This window comes from Pseudorasbora parva, chromosome 12 (genome assembly GCF_024679245.1).
Source record: "Pseudorasbora parva isolate DD20220531a chromosome 12, ASM2467924v1, whole genome shotgun sequence".
Taxonomy (NCBI): domain Eukaryota; kingdom Metazoa; phylum Chordata; class Actinopteri; order Cypriniformes; family Gobionidae; genus Pseudorasbora; species Pseudorasbora parva.
The window spans coordinates 11,596,367-11,624,200 of record NC_090183.1 but is presented as its reverse complement, the minus strand read 5'-3'; the positions used below and the strand labels follow the sequence as shown (position 1 = coordinate 11,624,200).

Sequence of the window (27,834 nt, the reverse complement as noted above, 5' to 3'; positions counted from 1 at the left end):
TGCGTCAGTATAATGTCCATATGGCAGTAATATACAGCTATAGGTAGTTAACATGTATTCAGTTAAGCAGCAACATTGAATGTGTTAGGTACTGTAAACTGTTTTGTATTTCGATCAAAGGTTGGCATCAGATATGGCAATTATATTTTTTATTATCTACTAGGTGAAAATCATAAATCTGATTGCTTAGAAATGTTATATTGCACTTCTCTTCCAGGGCTTTAAATAAACTCAAACTTTAACTCAAATAAACTAAACTGAAAACATTTTGGTAACAATAAGGTTTGATTAGTTAGTTGTAGATTGATTAGTTACTACTTTAATTAACATTAACAAAGAATTAACAATACTTCTACAGCATTTATTAATAATTTATTAACATCTACTAATACATTATTAAAATATGTTTTTGTTTACATTAGTTAATGAAACGTAAACTAACAATGAACAGTTTCAGAATTTGTATTAGCTAACATTAACAACATTTAATAAATACGCTAACAAGTATTGCTCATTGTTAGTTCATGGTAGTTAATACATTATATACTTATATTAACAAATGTTACAACATTTTTGTTACTTGAAATAAAATATAATATAAATATTAGTTGAAAATGTTAAACTTATAACAGTTAGCTGTTGAAAGTGAAACACTAAAATAACTTACTAGAAATAAACTAAAACTGAACTAGTTTAACTAAAACAACAATGGCGGACTATAATGGCAGCTTGCTCAGGGCGGGTCTGAGGTGAAACGCTGCTGTCAGTTAACAATCGTGGGAGGGGCATCTGACTGTGTGACGTCACGCGGTCGGACAGCTTGATGTGAGACAAGGGAAAACATATAAGGAGATTGGATGGATCCACTGGATGGATTTTTATCATTATTGGATGGTTGTGTACAGGCACTGCCAACACACATTTCCATACAATCAACTTGTAAAAGTGCATGTACCATTATATGACCCATCCAATCAATTTCTGATGGACAATATCAAGTCCTGCCCAACATTTTTTTCTTGTTCAAGAAGCTCGAATATACATAACAGGGAAGAAAAACCAATTGCAACTCGATATATATATATATATTCTCCAAGGAGAAACTCACATTTGGCTCAATGTCAATCACACAGATCTTCCCACTTGCCAAAACATCTTTAATCGCATCCACACTGGTTCCATAGAGATGACCTCTTAACTCCCCAAATTCAATAAACCTGAGGAACAAAGCGGAAAAAAAGTGTCACTGACATATTTGGGTCACCTCCAAACCCCCCAAAACATAGTACATCAAGAAACTTCATGTGTTTATGCACAGACTAGTATATTTAGACCACCTGTGATTGCAAACCATGGTGTCAAACTGCTTTCGGCTGATAAAGTGATATTCTCTGCCAGATTCTTCATGGCATTTGGGTGGTCGTGTGGTATCTGGGTGGAAATAAAAGTTAGATACCTTCAAAATCAGTACAGTTGTATCACACAAATTCATATTTGTAGTATGAAACTCACGAGGAACAGCTCCTTGGTAGACCTTTGGATTGATCTCAATCAGTCTCCTGCGTAATTCATTCACCCCGACACTGGACGGACCTGATGGCACATCACATGATAATGCGCAAGCAGCAATGGAACTACAGGAAGATGTACAAGATCAACACTACCAGGCAAAAGTTTGGGGTCGGTAAGATTCTGTGATGTTTCTGAAAGAAGTCTCTAATGCTCACACAGCATTTATTTGATCAACAATACTGTAATAGTAGTAATATTGTGAATTTTTTTAACAATATAAAATAATAGTTTTTATTTAAATGTATATAAAATTGATGTGTAAACCATAATAAAAAAAATTTCAGGATTCGATAAATAAGATTAAAAAAAACATAATTGGTGTGAAATGATTTTTTTGTAACATTATAAATGTCTTTAATGTCATTTTGGATCAATTTAATGCATTCTTGCTGGAAAAATGTTTAAACTTTGAATGGTAGCAAAAACACATTTACATATTGGATTATAAATATAATCATAAGAAATGTTTCTTGAGCAGCACATCAGCATATTAGAATGATTTCTGAAGGATCATGTGACATTGAAGAATGGAAATTTAAAGGGGTGGTTCAGTCTTTTTTTTCTAGGCTTGGTTGTGTTTATGGGGCGCAGTATAATATATGTCTTAATACTTCTTTTTTTTGTTTTTTAAATGCAGTATTTTTCTTATATTTGTCCTTTATTCCACACCGCTCTCTCCACTGTCCTTTGAACGGCTCGTCTGCTTCCTGCTTCTATGAAGCCCATCCCTCCGAAAACCCAATGGTCTTAGATAGGTTAGATGGCCAAATGTAGATTCATGTATTTTTATTGGCTGAAGTGCCAAGCACCGGTTGTCCAGAAACGCCACGCCCCTTAGCATTACAGGCAGAAGTCACATCTGGGGCAGTGTTTATGTTAATAACAAGGGTTTATGATGTCACCAACCCAGGAAGAAGCTTGTTGTAGTCCAAACCGGCCGTTTTCTTAGGCAATAAACTGACGTAACTTTAAAAGACAATATCTCCGTTTGCATTGAACTTTCACCGCTGTAATTTTGCAGATACTGTTTATGCTCAAGCAGCAACATTACACTAGCCTAGAAATCTAGACACACCCTAGCTGTAGAAAATCTAATCTGCTGCGAGTGTAGTCTAGCAACTCTCAATACAGTTCTGAGCTGTAAAAACCAAACTCTGGTCGGGCCAATCACATCGTGTATAGAGTCGGTGGGCGGGGTTTGACATAATGATGGCAAAGTTGCCCTTGCGTGCTTCTAGTAAATTTTACTGGCTGATTTTAGCTCACTCACCCATCAGTGCTATGAGGCGGTGTGTATGCTCTGGATGATGCTGGTACCGCACCACTTCCACATAAGGGTTGGCCAGCGAACTGTAACCGCTTGTGGGGCAGAACTGGGATGTTCCAAAAGCCTGACCTCTCTGTCGACGGCAGAGACGCAGACTTCGTCGAAAACCGGCTGACATACACACCATAAGATGTACAAAAAATAAAAGCACATTGAAAGAATGTAAATAGCCTCGTTACATATCAGTAGTGTCGTTCCAAACCCATAAGACTTTCGTTCATCACCTCGTTCATGACAGAATTTTCATTTTTGAGCGAACTACCCTTTTAATACCTGTAGGTGGTATGTGTGGTATTTTGATAATAATATAATATAATCAATGCATGGGATTTAATCGTTTTAACTAAAATAACAACTGATATCATCCCCAGCCATCTTACTGATCAATATGAAAAAACTTTATTCATTTAAATCATTAGTATGCAGGTGCAGAATGTAGGTATCTACAACGAAGTCGTAGATAAACCAACCAAAGTTTCCTTTATCTGGTCAATGTTTGTGATGCTGTGCACCATCTAATCTGCTGTAGTCATAATAAACCAGTAAATCTTGTAATATCTGAGAGATACTCACTCAGATAAATCCCCTCAACATTCGTGCTGAATTCACTCTCCTCTGAAACACATCACAAGTGTATGCATATTTTAACAAAATGATTATCAGTGACTTAATGAAAGAAAAAAATATCAAATCTGCACAAGCAATAGCGATCAATATTAAACGTAATGATTTCTATAGTAATGTGTTATATACACACCATCCTTTAGCTCTTCTGATGAATCATCATGAAGGAAACAGGAACACAAGTTATCAGAGGCAATATTTTAAAGTATTTAAAGATGCACTCATTGGCATTTTGTGGAACAATTCATCTTTAACATCATAATATCATAATTGACTCTAAACCTGAATTCAGTACATTTTTCTCCTGATATGTTCAGGACTTACCTACCAGATTCAAACGCCTCCTCATCTGTGCACAGGGGGAAAAAAACACACAGGTGTAAATATAACAAGCTTTACATAGACAAGGTAAAGTTTTAATACTCATTTAAACCAGACAAGAAAACATACCTGCTTCTACACATTTTTCATCTATGGCAATCATGTCATCCTCTGGAGGCAAGGAAAAAAGAGGAAAAAAATAAAGATCAGCCATGAATCTAACATCTGTTTCACACTGCACAACTGAACTGCAGTCCTATACGGAAAACAATGACTTTTTGGGGGGTTTTCCATTAAAATGGACATAAATTACAAAATGGTTTTCAAATTCACATGAGGAGGAACACATTTACATCCAGGAGTAATTAATCTGCACAGAATGGAAATAAAATTTCAAATGCTGTTTATTAAACTTTCTATTTCTCACAGAATGAATGATGGGTTTCACAAAAATATTAAACAGCACAACTGTTAGAAATTATACAAGAAGAGACACAACCACTTTATGAGCAGATTTAATTTAAGATTTTATTCACATATTAACATTTATCAATGAACATAAATACAAGCTCAACCAAACCTGCTTGACGATTAAGAACAAACCTCATTGGTTCTTGCAGAAGCTCAAACGTTTCTTAAAGAGTTAGTTCACCCAAAAATGAAAATTATGTCATTAATTACTCACACTCATGTCGTTCGACACCCATAAGACCTCCTTCAGAACACAAATGAAGATATTTTTGTTGAAATCCGATGGCTCAGAAAGGCCTCCATTGACACCAATGTCATTTCCTCTCTCAAGACCCATAAAGGGCACTAAAGACGTCGTTACAAAGCCCATCTCACTACAGTAGCTCTACAATAATTTATGAAGCGATGACAATAGAATTTGTTTGCAAAAAAAATCTTAATAACTTTTTTCTACTTTATTCTTTTCTTCCCTGTGGGCCTCTGATGCAAACTCACGAAGCACCAAGACACGTATGAGAAAATGACATAGAGCCAGCGTTCGGGCATCTAGGAAATACACACTTTGGCACACTATACACTTTTTAAAATTTTGAGCACTACGCCAAGACCTAAAGCACAATCAATGTTGAATTGAAGCTTAGATACGGTGCATCTTCCTCTGCTTGTGAACAAAGTTCCTCACATCCGCCGGCTCAACGTCATTTTCTCACGCATGTGTCATGAAATAAAGGCGTTATTTAGGTTTTTTTGGCGCACAAAGACTATTGTCGTTGCTTCATAAAATTATAGTAGAACCACTGTAGTGAGATGTGCTTTGTAATGACGTCTTTAGTGCCTTTTATGGGTCTTGAGAGAGAAAATGAGATTGGTGTCAATGAAGGCCTTTTTGGGCCATCGGATTTCAACACAAATATCTTCATTTGTGTTACGAAGATGAACGGAGGTCTTACAGGTGTCGAACAACATGAGGGTAAGTAATTGATGACAGAAATTAAATTTTTGGGTGAACTAACCAGTTAACACAAGAATGAACCTCACAATTCTCACACATTAAGCGAACATGCTTGAGTTTCCGTTTACCACCGCTGATGTGTTGGACTAAATTTGGACTAAACCACTAAATTCACATGAATTAGAAACTTTTTAAAGTGTCAAAGTGTTAGTTGTCTAGCTGTCTATGGAGGGACAGAAAGCTCTCAGATTTAAACAAAAATATCTTCATTTGTGTTCCGAAGATGAACAAGTTCTGAAACTTGTGTATTTCTAGACTAAATGCTCACCTTCATCCACTGTACTCACTGCAGGTTGGCATGGAAACAAAACCAATACATAACAAATGAAACACATACGGAAAAAATGCTCATATAACACAATAACAGCATTTATACAGTTTACTCACAGGTTTGGAAACAAGTGTGAGGATGATAAGGCTGAGACCACCAGAACTCTTTCTGCTTCCTACAAACGCGCACACAATCACATATAGATTTTAAATTTGGAGACAGCAGTGATTATCAGCTCAATCTCAAATCACATTGAAGTCATGCATGTGATGTGCAATTATTCTGTCACAGACCTTTAACCCCTGACTACTTAGAACTGACCTTTTCAGCAAGCTTGTGGAAGGAATGAGGCCAGCACAGGCAGAGGTGCTGGGTAGTTTTACAGCCTGCCACCAGAGGTTGTCTGACTGATCCACAATCTCTAGGATATCTCCCTTCCCAAACGCCATGCCGGCATCTGCGCAGGGAATGGAAGGGTCACCGTGGGGATTGTAGTCCACCATGGCTCGCACATACAGCTTGTGAAAAGAGAGCATGCAATGTCATGCACGTGTGTAAAAAGCCAAATACTCAGCTCTAAAAATGTCTATATGATACACCTTGACACATAGCATGTAATATAAATGTATTTATGTAAATAATCACTTTTCTTTTTTTTTATTCGTATTAGTTTGATCTAATAAAAGGTCAAGTAAAGCTGATTTCACTCTAACATTCGTCAATCACAAAAAAATGAAAACACAAGACTAGACTTTTTTTCTTTTTAAATACACATACAGTGACAACAAAGACAGCCCTGTTTGGTCTCACAGCTCCTGCTTTTTTGGAAACTTCCGGCTAACCAACTATTCTGCTTAATCTAACTGAGAACTGAGAACTGGACGCTTAATCCCTGCCTTTTTATTTTTAATAAAGAACAAGTAGCTCATCATCGTGTATTCCATGCTATTTCTGCTATTGACAAATCAAGTGTTGACATTTGATAGCTCACCATGGTTTGGTTGTTGACTGGCCTGTCAGTGATGGGAACCACCTTAAACATCATGGTTCCATGGGAGTGAGCCTGTGGCAGCAAATTAAGACTTCATGAATATTGATTTATCATAGTTTTCTATCATTTCCTTGAAAGAAATTAAATGAAAGCTACAACTGCACCTGTTGTCTGGTACAGTAGATCATTGGTTTGACTTTGAGATAAAGATTTATTCTAAACAACCAATGCAAAGTGTTATTATGGATACCACTTTGCATTGTTATGGATAGGTTATCTGTTGTAATTATGGATATATATTACGGATGCGTCTTGCTGGTCCAAAGTGGTCTGTCAATGAAAGTGGTCAATGAAAAAGTTTGTAAAGCTAGTCAAGCTGGTCTTGCTGGTTAAGCTAGGGTATTGGATACCAGCTGGCAAAAGCTGTGCTGTTAAACCTCACTCTCCTGGCCTCAAGATGCAAGTGACGCTTGTTAGCCTGCTTGCCTCCCATGCCGTCAGTTGCCGGTTCAAGGCCCGCTCAAAGTGGGGCGAGAAGAACCGGTCTCATTGGTGGCGTGACCAAGAGGAGGGTGAGGTTTAAGAGGGTGAATGTCACAAAGGCCAGCTGCTGGGACAGAACCAGTTATCTAATCATCAAGAGGGGACACAACATTTAATATACACTCATACGAGTGAGTGTGTACTAACCAGAATTTGTATGATCTGTTCTGGTTCCAGTCCAAACACAGGATTACCGTTAACCTCCACCAGCCTATCACCAGCATGCAAAAGACCTAAAACAGAAAGCATATAGACAAGAATGAGATATTTAATGTAGACATAGAGAGTATATGCTGCACAAATAGAGACACAAATAGAGAACAGAGGATCACAAAAAAACAGTACAGTCAAGGATCCCTCACCACTGCGGTCAGCCAGTCCTCCATGTATAACCCGAGCAATGTATATTTCTCCTGTCACATCATCTCTCCTGATTGTTGCTCCCTATATGTTAAAAGAAAGCAGATATCAATCCAAATTTCTACAAGGCTTCCGTAACACTTTATTTTAGGGTTCCATTCTCACTATTAACTTGTTGCTTATTAGCATGCAAATTACAAGGATATTGGCTGTTTATTAGTACTTATAAAGAACATATTAATGCCTTATTCTGCATGACCTTATTCTACATCCCATAGCCCTACCCAATACCTAAACTTAAACGCTACAAAAACTACCTTACTAAATAATAATAAGCAGTAAATTAGGAGTTTATTGAGGCAATAGTCATAGTTAATAGTGAATATGTTCCCCATACTAAAGTGTTACAAAGGCTTAATTTGACAGGTATCAAGCACACAGCATGCATTCATCAAACATCATAGCTACATCTGATGGAAGAGGCATGCCAGGAACATTATTCAATAACACATTATTTATGATATGATATAGCGTAATGGAGATGAAGATGTTAAATGAATGAGAATGACCAATAAAAAAACAAACAAAACAAAATATATCACTTACAAAAAGGTTGGACAAGCACTAATGTGACAATGGTAACGTCAAGGCCTGGTTGTGACATATTAGATGAATACACACATATAAAATATTTGAAAGACCTGCACGCTTGAGACAGCAGGAATTTGATAGGATGTTCATAACATGGACAAGTAGAAGCAGCCTTATTCCTTTTTCTTGTTTTTCTTCCTCTTCTGGTTAAAGAAAAATCCAAATGCGCTTCTGTTCACTTGGTGGTTTTGTGCAGGGCTGGACGTCAAGGACCCATTGGTCATCCAATCCTGTACATCAACCAGTCTCCTTTGAGAAGATAGTGATGGCTTTGTTTTGAGATTTAAGGATCTCCTCTTTGATAGCACTGGCTGCTCCAGCAGAGTGATGGCAGATGAGGAAGAAGAGGAGGAGGAGGAGGAGGAGGAGGAGAAGGGAGGACAATGAGAAAAGCGAGAGGAAGAAACAATAGCTGGACTGGTGGGAACACTGAGCGATCTGCTACCCATCCGATTAACCCCTGTACTTGCAGTCTCAGCGGAATGTGGAGATACTGAATTTCTGTTGTCTGTGGTAACTAGCTCCTGGAGCTTCTCTACTACATGAGTTAGCATTGTCAAAGCCTGAGAATTCTCCTGCACACTCTCAGAAATGCGTTCAGTTGCAGCGGCCATCCTCTCACCAAGCAGGTGGACGTTTTCAGAACTGCGCTCCATGCAGCTGGTGGCCTGCTGCAAAGTACTCCGCAATTCATCCAATCCTTCCTTCTTTGCCAGCCTTGTATGGGAGCATGTGATGGTCTCCCTTAACTGATGACAATGCATTGGGCTTGAGGGAGCAGTTCGGGCATGAGGGGTTGTTTTAGAAGGTTCTGGAGGAGGATGATACCAGCAAGATGATGAGGAAATCCACGGGGAAGGTTGGGAGAATGTATGTGGCGCAGAATCACCAACATTAATCTCCTCCCCACTGTCTAAATCCTCAATCAAATTGTCTTCAGAGAAAGAATGAGAAATGAATGGTGAAATGGATGAAGACAAGAAAACAAAGAACACGAATTAGATGATGCTTTCAGCAGAGGCATACATGTCGCAAATTTTGATGAATGGAATAATGGAAATCTCCAAATCCACAGTTTTGGTCCTTACCAATCACAACTGAGGTACAGACACAAGGGGTGGAGCAACTGAGGCTCTGTTTCCATAATGGAGTGCTCTGTTGGCAACTGCCAAAAGTGTTGCAGAGGTGTGCAGGGGTGGGAGCAACGATACTTGGGGTCTCGGTGGATTTGGAACCACCCACCCGGGGACCATCCAACTTGGCATCTAAGCCTCCATCCAGCCGTCCCCCAGCTGAGAGGAGTCCACAGTGGGTTGCTTGTCTTAAAGTTTCCCAGTGGCTTTGAAACCTTCTTCCAGTTCTGGTCTATCCATGACAACACACGGCTCATAGTTACCAAACAGAAAACTTTACACGATCAGCTATTAGTGAGATTTACAAAAAACAAAACAAAAAATGCATGAAGTAACAAACAAACAAACTAATATACGTTTTTAAACCACTAGCAGTCTTTATCGTTGTACCTTTTTCCCATGCTTATCTGAAATAAAAGGCTCAAGCAATGTACATTGAAAAAGCCAAAATAAAATCACAGGACAGGTCAGGTCAGTAAAAGCAAGTCTTAGATTTGCCTGCCACTCCTTTTTCTGGTCATGCTCACCAGAGGCTGATTGTTTTTGACTAAGCAAACAATCCTCATGGCTTCCTCGTCTTCGGGTAGGTCTTTAGGCAGTGCTGGCAGATCTGGCTCATAGTCCCTCAGACCTACTGTGTCATGAGCCGAAAGGAGAGCCTGGAAAATATATGCCGTTTCTACTGTTTAATGGTTGACAAAACATTCCACACAACTAACTGAATACTGGAAGTGTCTATCTTTAAAAACTTAACAACAATGTCTACCAAAAAATCTATCGGTCCATAAAGTGAAAATGTCTGGCCTGAGACCCAGAGAGGAATGGCCAAAACAAATGACTTTGCCCCTCTCAATCGCTTACTTAACTAAACCATAACTGTATCTTCAGAAAAAATTCTCACCTGAAGGTGGGGCTGACTGAGGAGGGCATACAGTTCTCGTGCTTCATTTGAGGGGTTTGGGACTGCAAGCAGATCAGACAGGACCTAGAATGCCAAAACAAAAGTCATGAATTTATTAGGAAATAACACCAGACTCCCTAAAATCAAGACCTCTAACAGACCCTTTAAGACAGGGATGGCAAATCTGGCCCTCAAAGATTCATTGTCCTGTTTAGCTCCAATCCTAATCAAACACGCCTGCCTCTTTGGTTAAATTAGATGGACACTGGACCTTGAGGGCCAAAGTTGCCTCCCCTGCTCTAGGTCCAATCCAATACCAGACCCCCAAAAACCCCAACCAGCAGTAGATATCACAAGACCTAGATTCAAGCCAAAACCTAACCCTAAAGTCCCAGACTGTTGTCAGAGGTCTTAAGACCAAGACCACAAGATCAAAACTCCAACTCAGATTGCAATTCCCCAGTCACACTAAGAGATCAAGCTTTAGAGGCCACATTTGGAATATTTTGAACTCCATCAAGAAAGTATAAACAAAGTATATGGTACAAGCAGACCAAGCTGAAGACAGTGAGAGTAGAGCTGACCTGTAGTGAGAGTCCAGATGAATAGGAGAGATACGGCCTAGCTGGACCCTTAATGTGCTTCTGTAGACATTCATACACCTTTAGAGGGGAAAAAAGTGACAATGAACCCTGTCCTTTAACTCACTGTTAATACTGCAAGTTTATGTAGGATGGACTCTACCTTTAGTAGGGACTGCAACCATGGGGCGTTGAGGAGACCATACAATAGCTCAGCTCCATTTATATCTTTATTGACAGAACCCCTCACTTCAGCTATCACATGTGCTAAGATCTGTGTCAGTCCTGGAACATACAAAGCAAACGCCTCCAGAACTTTAAGTTTGCCAGTTATCTATGTAATGCTGGATGGCTTCTTTAGCAGCTACAGTAGTAGTTAATATTAGCATGTTGCTAATCAACTAGCTACAAAAAAAAAAAAAAAAAAATGTTAGCAGCTTCCAAATTTAAGTTACTCATATTGCAGCTTCTTACCGTTGTCTCCCATCTCCTTTGAAGCCGACCCTTGATCATTCTCTATGTCTGGTCTCATTGTCAATCTAGGAGTGTTTTGGGGTTCAGGGAATAACAGAATGATGCTCTTACCCTCCTCATATAGAGCTGCAAGAATAAAACACATGAACTCAAGTACAACTGTTGACTAGTTATCGCCTGTTATATCTAAGTGAATTGTAAATTCTATAGAAATGTAATGTTTTACAAAAGCACCAACCGTCACTATGATCGGCCTACTTAAACTTGCAATACTTTTGGAAAATGCAGTATAGACAATGTTGGGGTTGCAGGCTTGCCTACTTCAGTGGTTAATACTTGAGACATAATGAGTAAAATATTAAAATATTTACTTTTGGGCTACAGAGAAATAATGGTGGTTGTTTAGGGTGATGTGGCTTAAAGATCAGGGCTAGTATCCAGAAGTTTGTAGGTTCAAACTCAACAAGGATCACCGTGTTCATGTCCATTGGGAATGTCCTAGTGTTACTTAGGTCTGGAAATCCAGAAATCTAAAAATGGTCCATGAATGCCCTTGTCACAGTTTTGACCTTGAGCAAAACACTTAAGTACAGGTCACTCTAAAAGACCTGTCCTGGTAATAAGTGCACCCTAAGTGGCTTTGGATTGGATCTGCTACATAAACAAACAAAAGATCACATGGAAGAGTGTGATATAAATATCTCAACAGGATTTGTTATGAAAACTGCAGGTAAAGCCACTGGGTATTAGTTTGAAGATTTTTAGAACAAAACAGATGCACATCATTTCAGATTTTATTACTTAAATGGGTGTGACATAAACTGTATTTTCAAATATCCATTTTTCTGAGAGTTACTGTCCTTTTAAAATTGGTTTTTACTCAGTATTTTGAGCCAATATAGCCAAATCGGCATGCATATCAATAGAATTTACACCAACATTGCTGAATCCAACTGGAGCATCCCAAGAATACACACAAGGAAGGGTTTAACGATTAAAGTGAATAAACAGCCTACTACAATTGTCCCGCAGAGAGCTTCCTCGTAGATAAGCCTGGAAGGCAAGAACTAAACCCACATCCAGGCAGAGAGACTTAATAGCAAATCCCGTTCACTTACCTCCCTCTTCCCTCACGTTCAGTTCGTCTCCTCAGTTTAGATCCCGGTTTAGAATTGAACACAAGGATGAGCTTCTGAAGAGGGTTTAGTCTGCATGATGACGGTCAGTTTTAACTTCCTCAAATATGATGGTATAAACAGAGGAATAACGTGGATAGTATTCCAACAGAGCACAGAAAAGTCCTCTTGGAAAAAAGAAGCGTAATCCCTCTCTATCCTGCTTAATCCCTCACAAGCAAATGAGTCAGCTGGGGAGAGAGAGAGAGTGTGTAGGAATGAGGGAGGAAATTAGGAAGGGAGGGATTGGACAGCCAGGACGTGTCTAAGAGTGAACATGTCACCTTTCATATTCTTTCAAACATCATTCTATCACAAAAATCCTTTATTCGTTCATCTTATTCATATAACACATAATCACACATTTACACTATCACACACATTCAGTGATTAAGATTTAATCTTTCCTCACCCACTGCATAAAACACAGAACACCTCACTCTCTCCATTCCGCGGCTGACCCACTCACACATATTTACCAGCTGATGATCCACACTGAATACATTCTGCGTCACATACACACATACATGGGATGTAATCCTCTTGATTACAACAGTGGAGTGAATGACACTGACTCTTCGACTCTTTTGATTTCTTTTTGACTCTTTGACGTTTTTTGATTAGCACATTATACCTTTAAAATAAAATTGTACATGACAGATCAGGGCTAGTTGTAGCGGGGGGTTTAGAAACGTTTTGAGCAAAAATTTAAGTTGCATAAATCAATGCTTATTGCTTTATAAGTTTATTATTTTAAATTCTATTCGTTGTTTTAAAAAGTCATTCAACTTTGATTTAAAAAAAAGATAAAGTAATTAAAAGTATAACAATTAAATGTATTCTGTGTTTTGCAGAATAAAGAACATTATACATGCAGGTTTGGGTTGTCGAGAGTAGGCTATAAACTTTGGATGAACTATCCCTTTAAATGGCATATTTCTTTTTGAAATATTAAACACTTAATGGGACTTCAAACGGTTTCAAAAGACCCAGAGCATTCAATTTGGCAGATATCCATAAACTCATCTCTGAGAAAATCTGACTTTTTAATATATTAAAGGACTCCATGCTTTAAAAAAAAAGATATATACAGACATTAGCTGATCGAGGGAAACCGTTTTCCATTTTCATGATTTGTTACTTCATATCTACCGCCTATAAAATCAATTTAAAGTAAAAAGGATAAAAAAATATGAGGATAATAAACTTTTAAGGCCAAGCAGTCGTTGCACAGATGTGTTAACATTCATCCATTCTGACAAGACCGAAAACATGTTAAAATCATGTGATCAAACATAGGATAACAAATAAGCTTATCAAATTTCATAGAGAGTAGGAAACACTTATCTAACCCAATGGTCAAGCATCCAATCAAATGATGTGCTAATTTGAAGATATTTAGTAGATTATTCAGAAACAACATAACTATGAAATTATTTTTGCCATCAAATTATTCTAGTTTTCATTTGATTTAATATTTTTTAATTGACAAGATTACTCCCCCCCCCCCCCCCCCACACACACACACACACAAAAGTTCAATGGATGAGTTCAGATGAATTTTTAAAAGCTTAATGCTGCCACTTCAGTGAAAAACAGACAACTAAAAATTCTTAATCAAAGATTTCTTTGGCATTTTTATGGTAACACTTTTCAATGGTCCACTTTAGACATTCCACTAAAGAAGAACTACAAAGAAACTAACTTTGCAACATGTCAACTTATTCTACTAACCCGAACCTAACAGTCTACCATACTAATACTCTAATAAGAGTTAGATGGCATGTAGTTAATTATATTCATCTAAAAATGAACCATTGAAATAGTGTACAACAACCTTTTAGCTATAACTATAGCTATAACTTTAGCTATAGCTATAATTTCAACTATAGTTTTGGAAATGGCTGTAGTAAAGGCCTAGTAGAAGAGTCAAAACGACAATTTTAATTCCCAAACATTGTTTTATTGCCATCTATCTGAATTTTGTCAGTAAACAATTTAAACATACAATATTCTTCAAAAATGAACCTTTATACATACTTGCACACAAACACAGGTTAATATGTACACCATGGCTCAGCCTAGAAAAAACTGGTGTGGAATTACAAACCGTAACTTCCTGTACGCAAATTACAACATGAATCATGATATCCATGCAACATCTCAAGTGTCAATGGCTGTAAACATCAACAGTCCTTCGCCGTAACAGTTTGCACGATTACATTTAGTAACATACAATCACACTAGCATCAAAATCCTCATCTCTGATCCTCGGAAATGGGTTTCCTGGCCATTTATTCGAACTCCCCGTCCTTCTGGTTCTCTGTACGTGAAATACCCTGCAGATTATCTACATCGCTCAGATTATCTGTGCTGCAGCCAGATCTAACCATCAAATAAATAATGTCAATAAGAGGAAATAATGTGTTAGGCTGTTGAGCTTTAAAACGTGAGACTCAACTCAAAGCTATTGCTGGGTAAAGAGACGCATTGACACACATCCATAACACTGTCAGAGGCACTTTTCAGAAAACTTCACGAGAAAGAAAATTATGTTAGCAGTGAATATTCGTGCTCGGCAATGTCAAGCGACCTTTCAGCAACCACTGCTTAATTTAAGAACAGTAAAATGCAGACAATGGTGACCAAATTACAGTAGTTCAGCATGCAAATTGTGACTCATTGCTTTTTCCAGGGCCAGTGACATCCACTAAAAAAATCAAATACTGCCGACTGTTATCCAAGAGATACAGAGAAAGATGAAACCATTACACGTGTTTCTGAAGTAAACATTTTCAGAAAACTGAACACAAGAATACTTAACAAGAGTACATCAAAAGAAAACTGCTGTGCGAATGCATAGAGAAATCAAAGGAAAATTTGTGCTGACCCACAAACACTTTTTATCTCAGCTTAGTGTCAAACATTTCAATTCCAAGTCCAGTTTGTCTGAACAAAGAAGGTTGTACATAAAACAGGACACCATCCCTGTGCAGTTGTTTACAAAGCTCAAAATGGATCAGACGTCAGCGATAAAAGTTACAGCCCACGCTTTGTGTTTTCATTAATAAGAAGCGCATCATTTTTCATTTATGTGAACAGATTCATGGTTTGGGTACACGGCAGTGTGCTGTTTGCCATGAATGATGCAATACAATTAGGAAAATGTAGTAATTTACTTCAAAGACGGAGGTAGATGGCAACCATTATTTCGGATGGCTTACAGTACACTAATGAACTTCATACATCATTAATCGACAACTGACATTTAATCGACCAGTGTGTGCTTGACGGGAGAGGCGACATGCGTTAAACGTCATACATTCTGAGCCAATGAAGTACAGGCTCTTTAATGAAAGAACAACGAGTACATGTATATCTGTAGCATGATGGAACGGCAGCAGTTAAAACGCCTCATGGCTTTTTGAGTGAGGAAGACGTAAAACGTAACAAATAAATGTTAACAAATGTCCAACCAAAGACAGACTTTCACATAAACTGGACTGTTTGAATGTGAGAGCTCAGGTTCCTATGGAATCACCCTCCACCGGCCATGTGATTCAGGCTAGGAACATGATTGGCTCCCCACACATCGAGTCATGGCAGGCGCTGTGTCTTGAACACTATGTTTGGCTGGTCCATTTGCCAGTCATTGCACTGCCTTACCAGATGGGTTTGGAGAGATCATTACGTGACCTTCTCGTGCTGGATTTGATAGTAGCATGCCTGTACAAAGCAAAACAAAATAATTCATGTTTAAAAAATGTCATATTTAACTCATTTTTAATGAGGCTAAACAACTTTTACATTCTATAGGTGTGATGTTCAGCAATTTTTTACAGATGAAATAGTAAATGAGATGAAAAAGTAATTTTAAAGGTGTCATGAACTGGCTTTTTTATACTGTTGTCTGAGGTCAACTGATGACGTTTGCATGGTTTTTACATTCAAAAATATCATAACTAATAAGTAATAGGCTATTTTCTACTCTGGTTTTGAGGCTCTCTCCTGCTCCCTCGGTTTTTATAGGCATGCCGCACTAAAGACTTGGAAGTAAACTACACTCTAAAAAATGCTGGGTTAAAAACAACCCAAGTTGGGTTGAAAATGCACCGACCCAACAATTGGGTTGTTTTAACCCAATGGTTGAGTTGTTCTTACCCAGCAATTGGGTTGTCTTAAGCAACATTTAACCCAACCACTGGGTTAAAACAACTCAACCACTGGGTTAAAACAACTCAACCATTGGGTTAAAACAACTCAATTGTTGGGTCGGTGCATTTTCAACCCAACTTGGGTTGTTTTTAACCCAGCATTTTTTAGAGTGTAGGATTGGATAAGATTTGCATATTTAATGAGCTCCCTCGTTGTTAAGTGTGGGAATTGTTTTGAAAGTGTGTGGGAAAACAGAATGAATCGCCCACAGAGCTAGCAAAATATCTTTAATATTTTGTATCATTAATATCATTAATTCATGTTATCTCATCCTGTCTGCAAATCCAGTCTCTTGTTTACAAACAAATCCGTGGTGAAATGAAGGAACAAACGCGCACTGTCTTCCACACGTGAGCTGGATATTCATTTAAAATAAAGTTAATCCATGCATTCATAAAATTGAAAGCCGAATGAAGCTTATGCGGTAAGTTTATTGCTTAGAAGTTCTATCCGGTTTAGATCTATGTAGGCCTATGTCATGTCAGGCACGAGTCAGTGGGCGAGGCTAAACAATCAGGCGTGTTTCATCTTATGTTGAGGCGGTGTTTCATCACAAGAAGACGTCAAGGTGTTGCATATGATCGTTTGCTGGGCTTGGTGTCAATAAAAGCTTTTCTTTGAGTAAAAAGGAGGTTTTCAGCTCTGAAACTTACAGGATATTCTTATATTACTATGACCTTTTATTTATCAAAATTCCCCTTTAACGAGAATCCACTTAATTGGGAATATGATGTGAGGGCAAAAGATTTCTATACGTAAATTTCTGAAAGGGTCATGCGGATTCACCAACAGAAGTGACTTCATACAACAATGTGACACCTTAATTGATCTGAAAGAGTAAGTTTAGGCTAATGTCTCCTAGTGATTTTTTGCTATACCAAAAATTTAGATTTTTTGGGTACACCAAAAATAATGTTTTGGTATTTGGCTGAAAATGTTAACTCTGCATGGTTCTACACTGTATTATCTTTCAGATTATGTTTTTCATAACTCAAAATGGTGTTACCACCCTGATGAAATTTCAAGAGTGATACTGTGCTAAACCCAGAGTTGATATAAGTGTACAAAAAAACCTTATACACTATACCTTGAGTGTGGTGAACATGATGCCATGCTCTCCATGTTGTACACATGGATCCATTAGGTCCTCAATGAGATTGACCTCTGACCCCAGATTCCTTATCCTGAAGAAAACAACAGCTATCAACTAAATCATGTCTTATTTCTAAAATTGTGTTATTTTCTTGTGCTAAAGCATATGCTGATAAAACGACTACATCTAAAAATCGTTTCAAATGATTTCTGAAGTATCATGTGACACTAAAGAGTGCTGAAATTCTGCTTTGCCATAACGGTAATATTGTGAAATATTCATTTTTTTAAAAACTTTCTATTTGAATAAATTATATGAAAAGTTGTAACAATTTAAATAATAATAAATTACATTTTGTACTATATTAAAACAGGAAGCTGTTATTTTTCACAATATTCACAGTTTTTACTCTACTTTTGATCAAATAAATGCATACTTGGTGAGCATAAGATATATTTTTACCATCCCTAAAATTTTGACAAGTAGTGTACAATACATACATACATACTCCAAAAAAAAGGAGGCATTAAAAAGCCTGTAATCTCATCCTTACCGTGCACGCAGAACAACAAAGAGGAAGACAGGAAACAGATCATCCATAGACCATAAGAAATCTTGTTTAAGGAGTGTAAGTACTTGCTGGGTTATCTCCTCAAAGGTCAGCTGGATGACCTGAAGCTTGTCTGAGGGGGTGAAAGTTGTGCTGTCGAAATAAAGAGAAAAAAGCTTGAAAACAATGTACCAGAAAAGAGAAACTACAAAAGTTATCAGACAAAAAAGCCCTCCAACCTTATTTGCTGTAAATTCTCAACCGCTGAGGAAAAACAGGCGTCTTTAGTGCTTGAAAGAACCTACACACCAGCAAACAAAATATTTTCATGAATATTGCGTCATGTTTCAAAGGTTTTAAAGTGCCCCTATTAAGCTTTTTAAAAAAATGTTACTATTTTTTTTTTGTAGGTCACTTATAACAGGTTAACATGCATCTAATAAGGTCAAACACATTTGCATGTACTCATAATATACTACAGCATCACCATTTTTCTCACAGTGTCTTAAATGGTTCAATAAAAGATTTGGTCTCAGCTCCGGGGGCTTCCTCAGCACAAAGCGTATTTGCTTTCGCAGTGAAGAAAACCACTTATCTTTTTTACCAGTCTCAGCTACAACTAGAGTGTTTTGGGGGGGGTAAAGTAGATGTTGTTTGCAGGAAGCCAAGAAAGACCAGTGTTGCCCACATTACAAGTAATGCAAGTTATGTAATCAGATTACTTTTTCAAATAACTAGTAAAGTAATGCATTACTTTTTCAAACAAGTTAGCAAGGTACTTTGTTTTCCCATGTATTGACTGACATCTCTTCTGTCTCAGGCGTCAGGTGTAAATTATGACTAAATGTACTATGTGACCATGCATTTACTCATGACTCATGATTCAGTATTCCTCTAAATGAATAAAAACAGTGAAAGGCAAACTGAAAATAATTACACAAACCTGTAGTTATTAAACAATGTAAATACCACAGATATGGTATTTTTGAAAGGTTTCTTTGAGCTGCGCCCTCTACTGTACAGACATGAATTTGAATTTTCTTTAGCCTGAGGAACATTCATTTCACTTTTGGTGTGGAAGAAGAGTCATTATAAAAATAATTTAAAAAAAAAACAAGCAAGCCTAGCCCAGGTGAGAAAAGCAACTCAAAAGTCGCATAACATTACTTTCCATACAAAGTAACTAAGTAGCACAATAACTTACTTTTTTATGGGGGAAAAACACAATCTTGTAATGCATTACTTTTGAAAGTAACAAAGACCTTAGGCTGGCATTATGCAAATGTATTACAAACATAATTACATTCATACACGAAGTAAAACTGAAATTACTGACGACTAGCTTCAGGCATTTCAGAATTGGTTCTTTCTTTTGGGAGAAAATAACTATTTATTGTGCATTTTGCAGAAATCACATTCACATACAGCTGTATTACACACTACATGAAAAGTAATATCTGAAAAAGCATAATTGGGGCATATTAAAAGAATCTTATAGAGTTTTTTATATATGGACATACTGAATTACCTGTTGTTTTTCTCCATGTACAGTAACAGTGACAGGCCAGAACTTCCTATGAAAATAGTTGTTAGTGGCAGTAAGATGGATCACTGCAGGATAATCAAATCTAAGTATGTCTCATTGTAGCTGTGTGAGACTCACTGTTGCACCCCGAGGAAGGCGAGAAGTGCCAGGTCTGGTTGTTTGTTGAGTCGGAGCACACACTCCCAGTACACATCGTCCTCCTTCTCTTTCTCTAAAGCGTAGAGAGTGAAGAGAGGAGGATAGAGACGTGGCAACAGCACCGGCAGGAGGAGAGCAGAGCTGCTGACAACACACCTGCCACACACACACACAAACACACACATCATATGACTGCTGAGAAAAATTGTTAAAGACAGCTCATTAAAGCACAGGAAAATCACCTGAATTAATAGACTGGGGAAACCCAGCCTGATCTGCCGGCGATTTGATTTCGCCCAGCAACTCAGCCTGGAAACCTGTACAATCATTTCTACTGTCTCTGTCACACTTTTGCAGGAACCAATCACAGACTGGCTTATCTACCTGGTGCGCTATTGGCGGGTTTAACACGATGACGGATAGAGAAGCAATGGGTCGTTGCCCGTTGATCACGCCTCTTGTGGTCTGATTGGTTCAAGGACTATCCAATTGGGTACAGAGTCATTTGAACTATGCCCGTTGATCACGCCTCTTGTGCAGTAGAAAATACAGAGCAGACTCCCCAGACCAATGTTCAGTCTTAAATTGAGCTTGGTCTGGTGATAGCCAATTTATAGAAGTATGAGATAAAAGGTCAAAATGTGTGTCAATTTAACCTTTAATCTCATAATTATGACGTAGTATTTTTGATGTCATAATTATGATTATATTATTTTTTCTTATGCGGTGGAAATGGGCTTACAGAGTTTGCGCTTATCAAGTTCCAGATAAAAATTCACTAGATTTTCACACATTCACACATTTTTTTGTTGTTAATCTTCCAGTACTGTGATAAACTAAAGTTGAATAAAATAAAATGAATGATAATGTAATATCAGCGTTTGGTCAATGTATTATTTTTATCATAATATTATATCTGATGATATCATGATATCCTACATACCCAGGTTTAGGAGACTCAAGCTGCTTCCCAGAAGGGTCTGGTTCACCCTTCTCTTTTGGAGGGTCAGCCAGTGAACCTCCTTCCTCTGGCAGATCAGGAAAGAGGAATCTAAACACAATCACACATAAATATTTATTGAAAAGTAATTAAAAACAGACTTTGTTTAGCAGTTTGGCTGACACACTTACCTGACGAGCTGGAAGATGCGGCTGAGATAGGACTTGATCTCATTGACGGCCTGTGGCAGTAATCTGCGGTTGGCCCCGACACCAACGTACGTCATACGGTACACCGAAACCAATGTCTCCACCAGCCGACCCAGAGGATGCAGTGGGGTATCACATGCCTGATGGGGTCAAATATCAGGGGTCAGTGATGTATAGAGCAAAATCATCATACAACTTCTAGAGGAGAAAAAAGGGACAAAATACACTGGAAAGACAATGTTATAATAAGAAAATGTGATTATTGTCAGTTAATTGATGACAAGTGGCAATGCTTACCTTGACAAGGTACCGACGGATAGTGTGATACACCTCTAAAGTCACAGGACCCACATGCTGAGGGATGAACTCAAGGCTCTCCAGCGTTTTGTGATGAGAGCGACTCAGCAACTCTGGACTAAACACAAACACGCATGTTTAGATTTTATGCTGCCTTCACATGCTTTTGGAAAGGTCCTACTTCTGAATTTGTTATTACGATATTCTCGCATTCATTGTTGGAAAGAAAAGGAAACATGGAAGACACCAGGTTTATTGTTGCCTATTTGTTTGGGGAAATCTTATTAAAGCAAAAATTATATTTAGTATTCTATTCATTGACAACCGTATATCAACACACTATCTAGATAGTCAGTATTCTGACAATTCTGGAATTTCGGACAAATACAGGCTATTTTTGCCATGTATAAAACATGCTATACACTTCAAACGATTATTCATATACACAGTATATAAATATGCTTTAATAACAAGACAAGGCTGATGTGAAAAATAACTAATAAATAATACCCACAGCAGCAATCGTTCTTACCCTTCACCATGTTTAAACAATCATCTATTTAGTTAGCAATGCCCACTTTCTATGATCCAATCAATTGCCACTTGTCAATATAGTCCATTGCACATTTTTTTCTTACTTCTTACAATAGGGTTAGGGTAAGGAAGGGTTTGTTTTAGGGTTAGTTGCATATAACTATGCATCATTTATTGGTATTATTATAGTTAGTACATGTGACGAAGTGTTACCATCATATGAGTCATACCGCCCACTCCAACTTCATATATTTTTCTGCTTAGATCACTTGGTTGTCAGCTTAGCAAGTGATAATGTCACGCTCTACTGGAACATGGGTGTTTAAGTGTACCTGTCTCTCTGCTGTCTCAGGTTAGTAGTGAGCGCTATGGCAATGTTGTCCCACGCTTCAGTGGTTTGTCCCTGTCCGGGAGAATCACAACCAAGCCTGTTCCAGCACTCCACGAACACGGCCTTCCACTTCTCTTCAGAGAGGACCGCTAACCTTCCCAGTTTACTGCAGACAAACACAATCACATACATATGGACTCTCCATCAACAATGACAATGTCACATACATTTGAATATGCTTCACGGGTCAGCACATGCTCTTACAGTGCATGAGCCTTCTCCTTGTCTGAGTCGTAAAGGCTGGGTTTGTAGTAGGAACCTGACATCTTTAGTCCGGTTCCCCAAACCCCACTAAAAGAGCCTTCGATGTAGTCTCCATTCGGCATGGTCAACACGCCCTGCAGAAATAGAATATAACAGACTTGTTTGTGTGAACATACACCACCATTTAAAGGTGCAGTAACGGATTTCTAAAAAACTCGAAAACCCAAAACCCAAACAAACACATCACATAGAAAATTCAAAAAGCACTTATTTGAAACAGAAATCTTCTGTAACAATGTCAGTCTTTTCTGTCACTTTTGATCAACTTAATGTGCTATTGCTAAATAAAAAAATCAGAATGACCCCAAATTTTGAACCATAATGTAACGTGTTTATGAGCATTATAAATCACCTTTCCATTTAGAGTCCAGTCTTCTGAAAATTCCCCTTCAAATGTGGTGTCATCTTCAGACAGCAACACCCCAGTCCCCTTGGAGAGAAACACATGTAATAAAAATGACTCATCTGAATTTATATTTTCATACTTTGTTAGAAAAGCTATTTGTAGTGTAAATGGCACTTATTAAAATATCATTTTAATTAAAATTCGTATCCATAATCATGTTTAATGTGCATGTTTAAAAAGCTAAGTGGCCATTATAATAATATAGCATGGCTTATCATACAGTACCCTACTTCGCTTAAATAAAAACAAATGTGTGTTTGTGAATCTCACCATCATTTTGTTGTTGCTGAAAGCACCTTCATAGTAAAGGCCGAATTGTGTAACAACAACTCCGTTCCCCTGACGCTGATCATCCAGCCACATGCCCATGTACTTCTCCCCTCTGACACAAAGAACAGTTAGTATAGTGCACATATGTTTACTCTTGTCTTGATGTCTGTAATATGTTTAATACAGCTCAACTCAAGGCATATAAATTCCCCAATCATTATGCGACTTCACCCATTCTTGTCTATTTGCATACCTGGTGATGTCATCAAAAACTCCATATCCAGATTTTTTGTCATACTGCCACTGGCCGATGAAGACACTGGGACAGGTGGAATTCAGCTTCCCACTACGCAACATCCCATGACCGTGACGCATGTTATCTTGAAACAAGCCTTCGTACACTTCACCAGATGCATACCTGAACACACACACACACACACACACACACACACACATGTTGGTCTATGTGGTTTACAGGGACTCTCCATAGGCGTAATGGTTTTTATACTGTACAAACCGTATTTTCTATCCCCTTACACTGCCCCTAAACCTAAACCTACCCATCACAGGAAACATTCTGCATTTTTACTTTCTAAAAAAAACATCATTTAGTATGTTTTTAAGGCCATTTGAATTATTAGGACATTTGATATGTCCTCATAAACCACATTTATAGAGTAATACCAGTGTAATACCCATGTAATTATACAAATTTGTGTCCTCATAAACCACATAAACAGGCTCACACACACACACACACACACACACACACACACACACACACACACACACACACACACACACACACACACACACACACACACACAGTCAGTTCCATGAAATCAAATCACAATTTGATTTGAACACTTTATATTTAATTTTATTTATTTATTTTTTCTATTTATTTTACACTGATTTATCAAATCTCAAAAGACTTTCAATTTCCATCATATAAATAAATTAAATTTTAAAAATACAATTAAAAAAACAACTGTTATTTTAAATTGTAATAATATTTCACAATTTGACTGTTTTACTGTATTCTTGTTAAAGAAATGCAGACTTTGTGAGCATAAGACACATCTTTCAAAAATGTTTAAAAAAAATCTTACTGACCCCAAACTTTTAAAATGGTAGTTTACAAACATAACAACCTGAATGTTCCAAAGCCATGCATCTTGCCATCCTTCCATTGCCCTTGGTAATGATCACAGCTGTTCATGTTTTTGTTCGGCACAACGTAATCTCCAAAACTGCAACAAAAACAATAGTAGAAATATTTCCATAAATGGAAAATAAGAGAAGTCAGCATAATAATAAAACATAAAAATAAAAGTTGCCACTAACCCATCTTCAAGGCCGTTCTTGAATGTCCCCGTGTACGTTCGTCCATCGGGCCATTTGACCATGCCCCTACAATACAAACATAGCAATCATCATTTTCCCTATTTTAAGAAGGCTTTTACATCCACAGTTCCCTGTCTAATGGCCTACCGCCCATGGGGTTTCCCCGAGACCCAACGGCCCTCATACGTGGCCTCCTTGAGCCGACTGTCTTTGTAGAACGTGTATGATGCCGTCCGAGAAATGGGCGGGTCTGCTCTCTGTGTCACCCCTGTAGAGGGCGGTATCCCATCATGCCCCAGTCCGCTTAGCGCCTGCTCCACCGTCTGGTTTATAGAACGAAGCCATTTTGCCTGGAAAGCAGGACATTACTGTCTAACCAACTATACAAGTTTTTGAAAAGCTCAATTGAATCATTTTGATTTAAGCTGGGTCTACCTTTTCAGCTGGAGATGAGGCCAGCAGTGTGAAGCTCTCTTCAGGTGAAGTCACTTTTAAACCATATCTGCATATAACAACACAAATCAACACTCTATAAAACAACATACTGTATACAAGCACTTTACAATTAAATAATGCTAATATACATGACTGGCACACTCACAGGCCCGTGTTCTCTTCAGAAATCGGCTCCACCCACAGAGTAGCCAATGGGAAGACATGATGAGTGGAAAACTGGGAGGGTTTAAGAAAACAAATGTGACTAAAGCAAGAACAATATCCTGAAATTGAATGCACTAGCAATGTACACAATTCTGCTTTCCATTCCTGATAAGTGATGTACAATATATCAGTACTATATCAGTTATCAGTAGATCTTAGGAGAGCTGTATTTATATATTTATATATATATATATATATATATATATATATATATATATATATATATATATATTATATTGCCAAAAGTATTAGGACACCCATCTAAATCATTGAATTTAGGAGTTTTAATCATCTCCATGGTCACGTGTATAAAATCAAGCACCTAGACATGCAGACTGCTTCTACAAACATTTGTGAAAGAATGGGTCGCTTTCAGGAGCTCAGTAAAAAGCGTGGTACCGTGATAGGTTGCCACCTGTGCAATAAGTCCTTTTGTAAAATTCCCTCACTACTAAATATTCCACGGTCAACTGTTTATTATAACAAAGTGGAAGCAGTTGGGAAAACCAGCAACTCAGCCACAAAGTGGTAGGCCACGTAAAATCAGAGTGGGGTCAGCGCATGCTGAGGGGCGCAGTGCTCAGAAATCGCCAACTTTCTGCCGAGTCAATAGCAAGAGACCTTCAAACTTTGTGTGGCCTTCAGATTAGCTCAAGAACAGTGCGTAGAGAGTTTCATGTAATGGGTTTCCATGGTGAACAGCTGCATCCAAATGGAATGCAAAGTGGCGGATACAGTGATGTAAAGGACCACTAGACTCACGTTTCTCTGTCTGAAAATCTGATGGACAAGTCTGGGTTTAGTAGTTACCAGGAGAACAATACTTGCTTGACTGGATTGTGCCAAGTGTAAAGTTTGGCAGAGGGGGGGTTATGGTGTATGGTTGTGTCTTGGAAATTCTCAATACAAATCTCTGACTTCACCACAAACTATTCAAAACAACTCCCAGTTGTTGATATAAAATGAAAGTATCTCGAGGTAATCCCCTTCTCGAATACATCTAACACAATTTCAGTACTTCGAGGTAATTCGCCCCTCTCGAAGTAAGGTGACGGCGTCCCGTTGAGAAGCTACTATCACTAGCGTTTACTCAAACACACGTGAGCAAACAGGTCTTTAGCATCTATACACTGTCACCGTCCTTCTCAGCCATACACTGGTCTCTGCAGGATCCTTAATACTTTCGTATTACAGCCTCACCTGGAGGACGTCTCTATAGTCTTCCAACACTATAACTGTTTCTGCTTTGTTCTATTGAGCGCAGAATCTTTAGTACTTCTATTCCTCAGCTACGTAGCAAACTGACACCACTCCCTAGTTGCTATTTGCTGAAATTAAGTTTTAGTCACGGCCGGGAGATCACTGGTCACAACAACCAAATGAGTCTCCTGAACAGAAAGAAACATGTACATTTAAACAATACAGCTTGAGTGAAAATCAATGTCACTCAAGTTTCCTTCACTGTGGTTCTGGTGATTGGTTTATAATGTTCTATCATATGACTTCTATTGTGTTAAGCACCTTTTTAGGTGGTCTTTGACCTGAACATCCTTAGTGTGTGTTTTTCTGTAGTGTCATGTTAAATAACCCTTTTACAACTCTGAGGCTATTATATCAAATATTTCCATCACAGTTGTTTTTCAGGGATTTGGCTTGGCCCCTTAGTTCCAGTGAAAGGAACTCTTAATGCTTCAGCATAACAATACATTTCAGACAATTTTATCATCCCAACATTGTGGGAACAGTTTGGCCCCTTCCTGTTTCAACATGACTGCACATCACAGCACAAAGCAAGGTCCATAAAGACATGGGTGAGCGAGTTTGGTGTGGAGGGACTTCACTGGCCTGTCCTGACCTCAACCTGATAAAACATCTTTGGGATGAATTAGAGTGGAGACTGTGAGCCAGGACTTCTCCTCCAACATCAGTGCCACAAATGTGCTTCTAGAAGAAAGGTCAATAATTCCCATAAACACACTCCTAAACCCTGTGGAAAGCCTTCCCAGAACAGTTGAAGCTGTTATAGCTGCAAAGGGTGGGCCAACTCCATATTGAACCCAAAAGATTAAGTACAATGGGATGTCATTAAAGTACATGTGCATGTAAAGGCAGGCATCCCAAAACTTTTGGCAATATAGTGTGTATATATATATGTTTATGATATTTAATATATGATATTTAATTACATGCATTCTCCTGTTTTTTTATTTAGATCACCTTTTCCTCACTCAAAGAATTTGTAAAACACTATAACGTTTACCAGATTTTTGTTTTTAAGTCTCATCAAGGCTGCATTTGTTTGATCAAAAATAAAAGGAAAAATGTAATGCTGTGAAATATTATTGCAATTTAAAATAAGGTTTTCATTGTATCGTATTTTAAAATGTAATTTACTCCTGTGATGGCAAAACTGTTTTTTTCAGCATCATTACTCCAGTCGTCAGTATCACATGATCCTTCAGAAATTGTTCTAATATGCTGTTTTGGTGCACACGATTAATTTCTTATTATCACAGTTGAAAACAGTTGTGGAATATTTTTGTGAAAGCCATGCTACATTTGTTTTC

The 27,834-nt window shown here is 38.0% G+C and overlaps 2 protein-coding genes across 3 annotated transcripts in view; both read right to left on the bottom strand.

Annotated features, from left to right (window-relative positions):
* Window positions 1-12,549, bottom strand: part of mpp4b (MAGUK p55 scaffold protein 4b) — a 13,623-nt gene extending 1,074 nt beyond the window's left edge. The window contains exons 1-20 of the mRNA XM_067458297.1: window positions 12,351-12,549; window positions 11,233-11,358; window positions 10,922-11,043; window positions 10,762-10,839; window positions 10,178-10,261; window positions 9,804-9,935; window positions 7,495-7,576; window positions 7,280-7,365; window positions 6,590-6,661; window positions 5,920-6,116; window positions 5,715-5,773; window positions 5,596-5,613; window positions 3,974-4,015; window positions 3,852-3,872; window positions 3,657-3,671; window positions 3,473-3,514; window positions 2,843-3,010; window positions 1,513-1,593; window positions 1,338-1,431; window positions 1,109-1,217 (exon numbers count right to left, since the gene is read on the bottom strand). Coding sequence (XP_067314398.1) covers window positions 1,109-1,217; window positions 1,338-1,431; window positions 1,513-1,593; window positions 2,843-3,010; window positions 3,473-3,514; window positions 3,657-3,671; window positions 3,852-3,872; window positions 3,974-4,015; window positions 5,596-5,613; window positions 5,715-5,773; window positions 5,920-6,116; window positions 6,590-6,661; window positions 7,280-7,365; window positions 7,495-7,576; window positions 9,804-9,935; window positions 10,178-10,261; window positions 10,762-10,839; window positions 10,922-11,043; window positions 11,233-11,290 — 1,560 coding nt within the window. The 5' untranslated portion in view covers window positions 11,291-11,358; window positions 12,351-12,549. The remainder of the gene's footprint in view (window positions 1-1,108; window positions 1,218-1,337; window positions 1,432-1,512; window positions 1,594-2,842; window positions 3,011-3,472; window positions 3,515-3,656; window positions 3,672-3,851; window positions 3,873-3,973; window positions 4,016-5,595; window positions 5,614-5,714; window positions 5,774-5,919; window positions 6,117-6,589; window positions 6,662-7,279; window positions 7,366-7,494; window positions 7,577-9,803; window positions 9,936-10,177; window positions 10,262-10,761; window positions 10,840-10,921; window positions 11,044-11,232; window positions 11,359-12,350) is intronic.
* A 1,799-nt stretch (window positions 12,550-14,348) lies between these two features.
* Window positions 14,349-27,834, bottom strand: part of als2b (alsin Rho guanine nucleotide exchange factor ALS2 b) — a 32,541-nt gene continuing 19,055 nt past the window's right edge. For both annotated transcript variants that reach the window (XM_067459085.1, XM_067459086.1), the window contains 19 exons: window positions 25,209-25,279; window positions 25,043-25,109; window positions 24,755-24,957; window positions 24,608-24,673; window positions 24,415-24,513; window positions 23,514-23,678; window positions 23,261-23,372; window positions 22,937-23,014; window positions 22,525-22,658; window positions 22,262-22,426; window positions 21,396-21,513; window positions 21,081-21,238; window positions 20,893-21,000; window positions 19,929-20,105; window positions 19,794-19,839; window positions 18,505-18,566; window positions 18,269-18,418; window positions 17,710-17,806; window positions 14,349-16,133 (listed from right to left, as the gene is read on the bottom strand). In XM_067459085.1, the coding sequence (XP_067315186.1) occupies window positions 16,095-16,133; window positions 17,710-17,806; window positions 18,269-18,418; window positions 18,505-18,566; window positions 19,794-19,839; window positions 19,929-20,105; window positions 20,893-21,000; window positions 21,081-21,238; window positions 21,396-21,513; window positions 22,262-22,426; window positions 22,525-22,658; window positions 22,937-23,014; window positions 23,261-23,372; window positions 23,514-23,678; window positions 24,415-24,513; window positions 24,608-24,673; window positions 24,755-24,957; window positions 25,043-25,109; window positions 25,209-25,279 (2,115 nt within the window). In that variant the 3' untranslated portion in view covers window positions 14,349-16,094. The remainder of the gene's footprint in view (window positions 16,134-17,709; window positions 17,807-18,268; window positions 18,419-18,504; window positions 18,567-19,793; window positions 19,840-19,928; window positions 20,106-20,892; window positions 21,001-21,080; window positions 21,239-21,395; window positions 21,514-22,261; window positions 22,427-22,524; window positions 22,659-22,936; window positions 23,015-23,260; window positions 23,373-23,513; window positions 23,679-24,414; window positions 24,514-24,607; window positions 24,674-24,754; window positions 24,958-25,042; window positions 25,110-25,208; window positions 25,280-27,834) is intronic.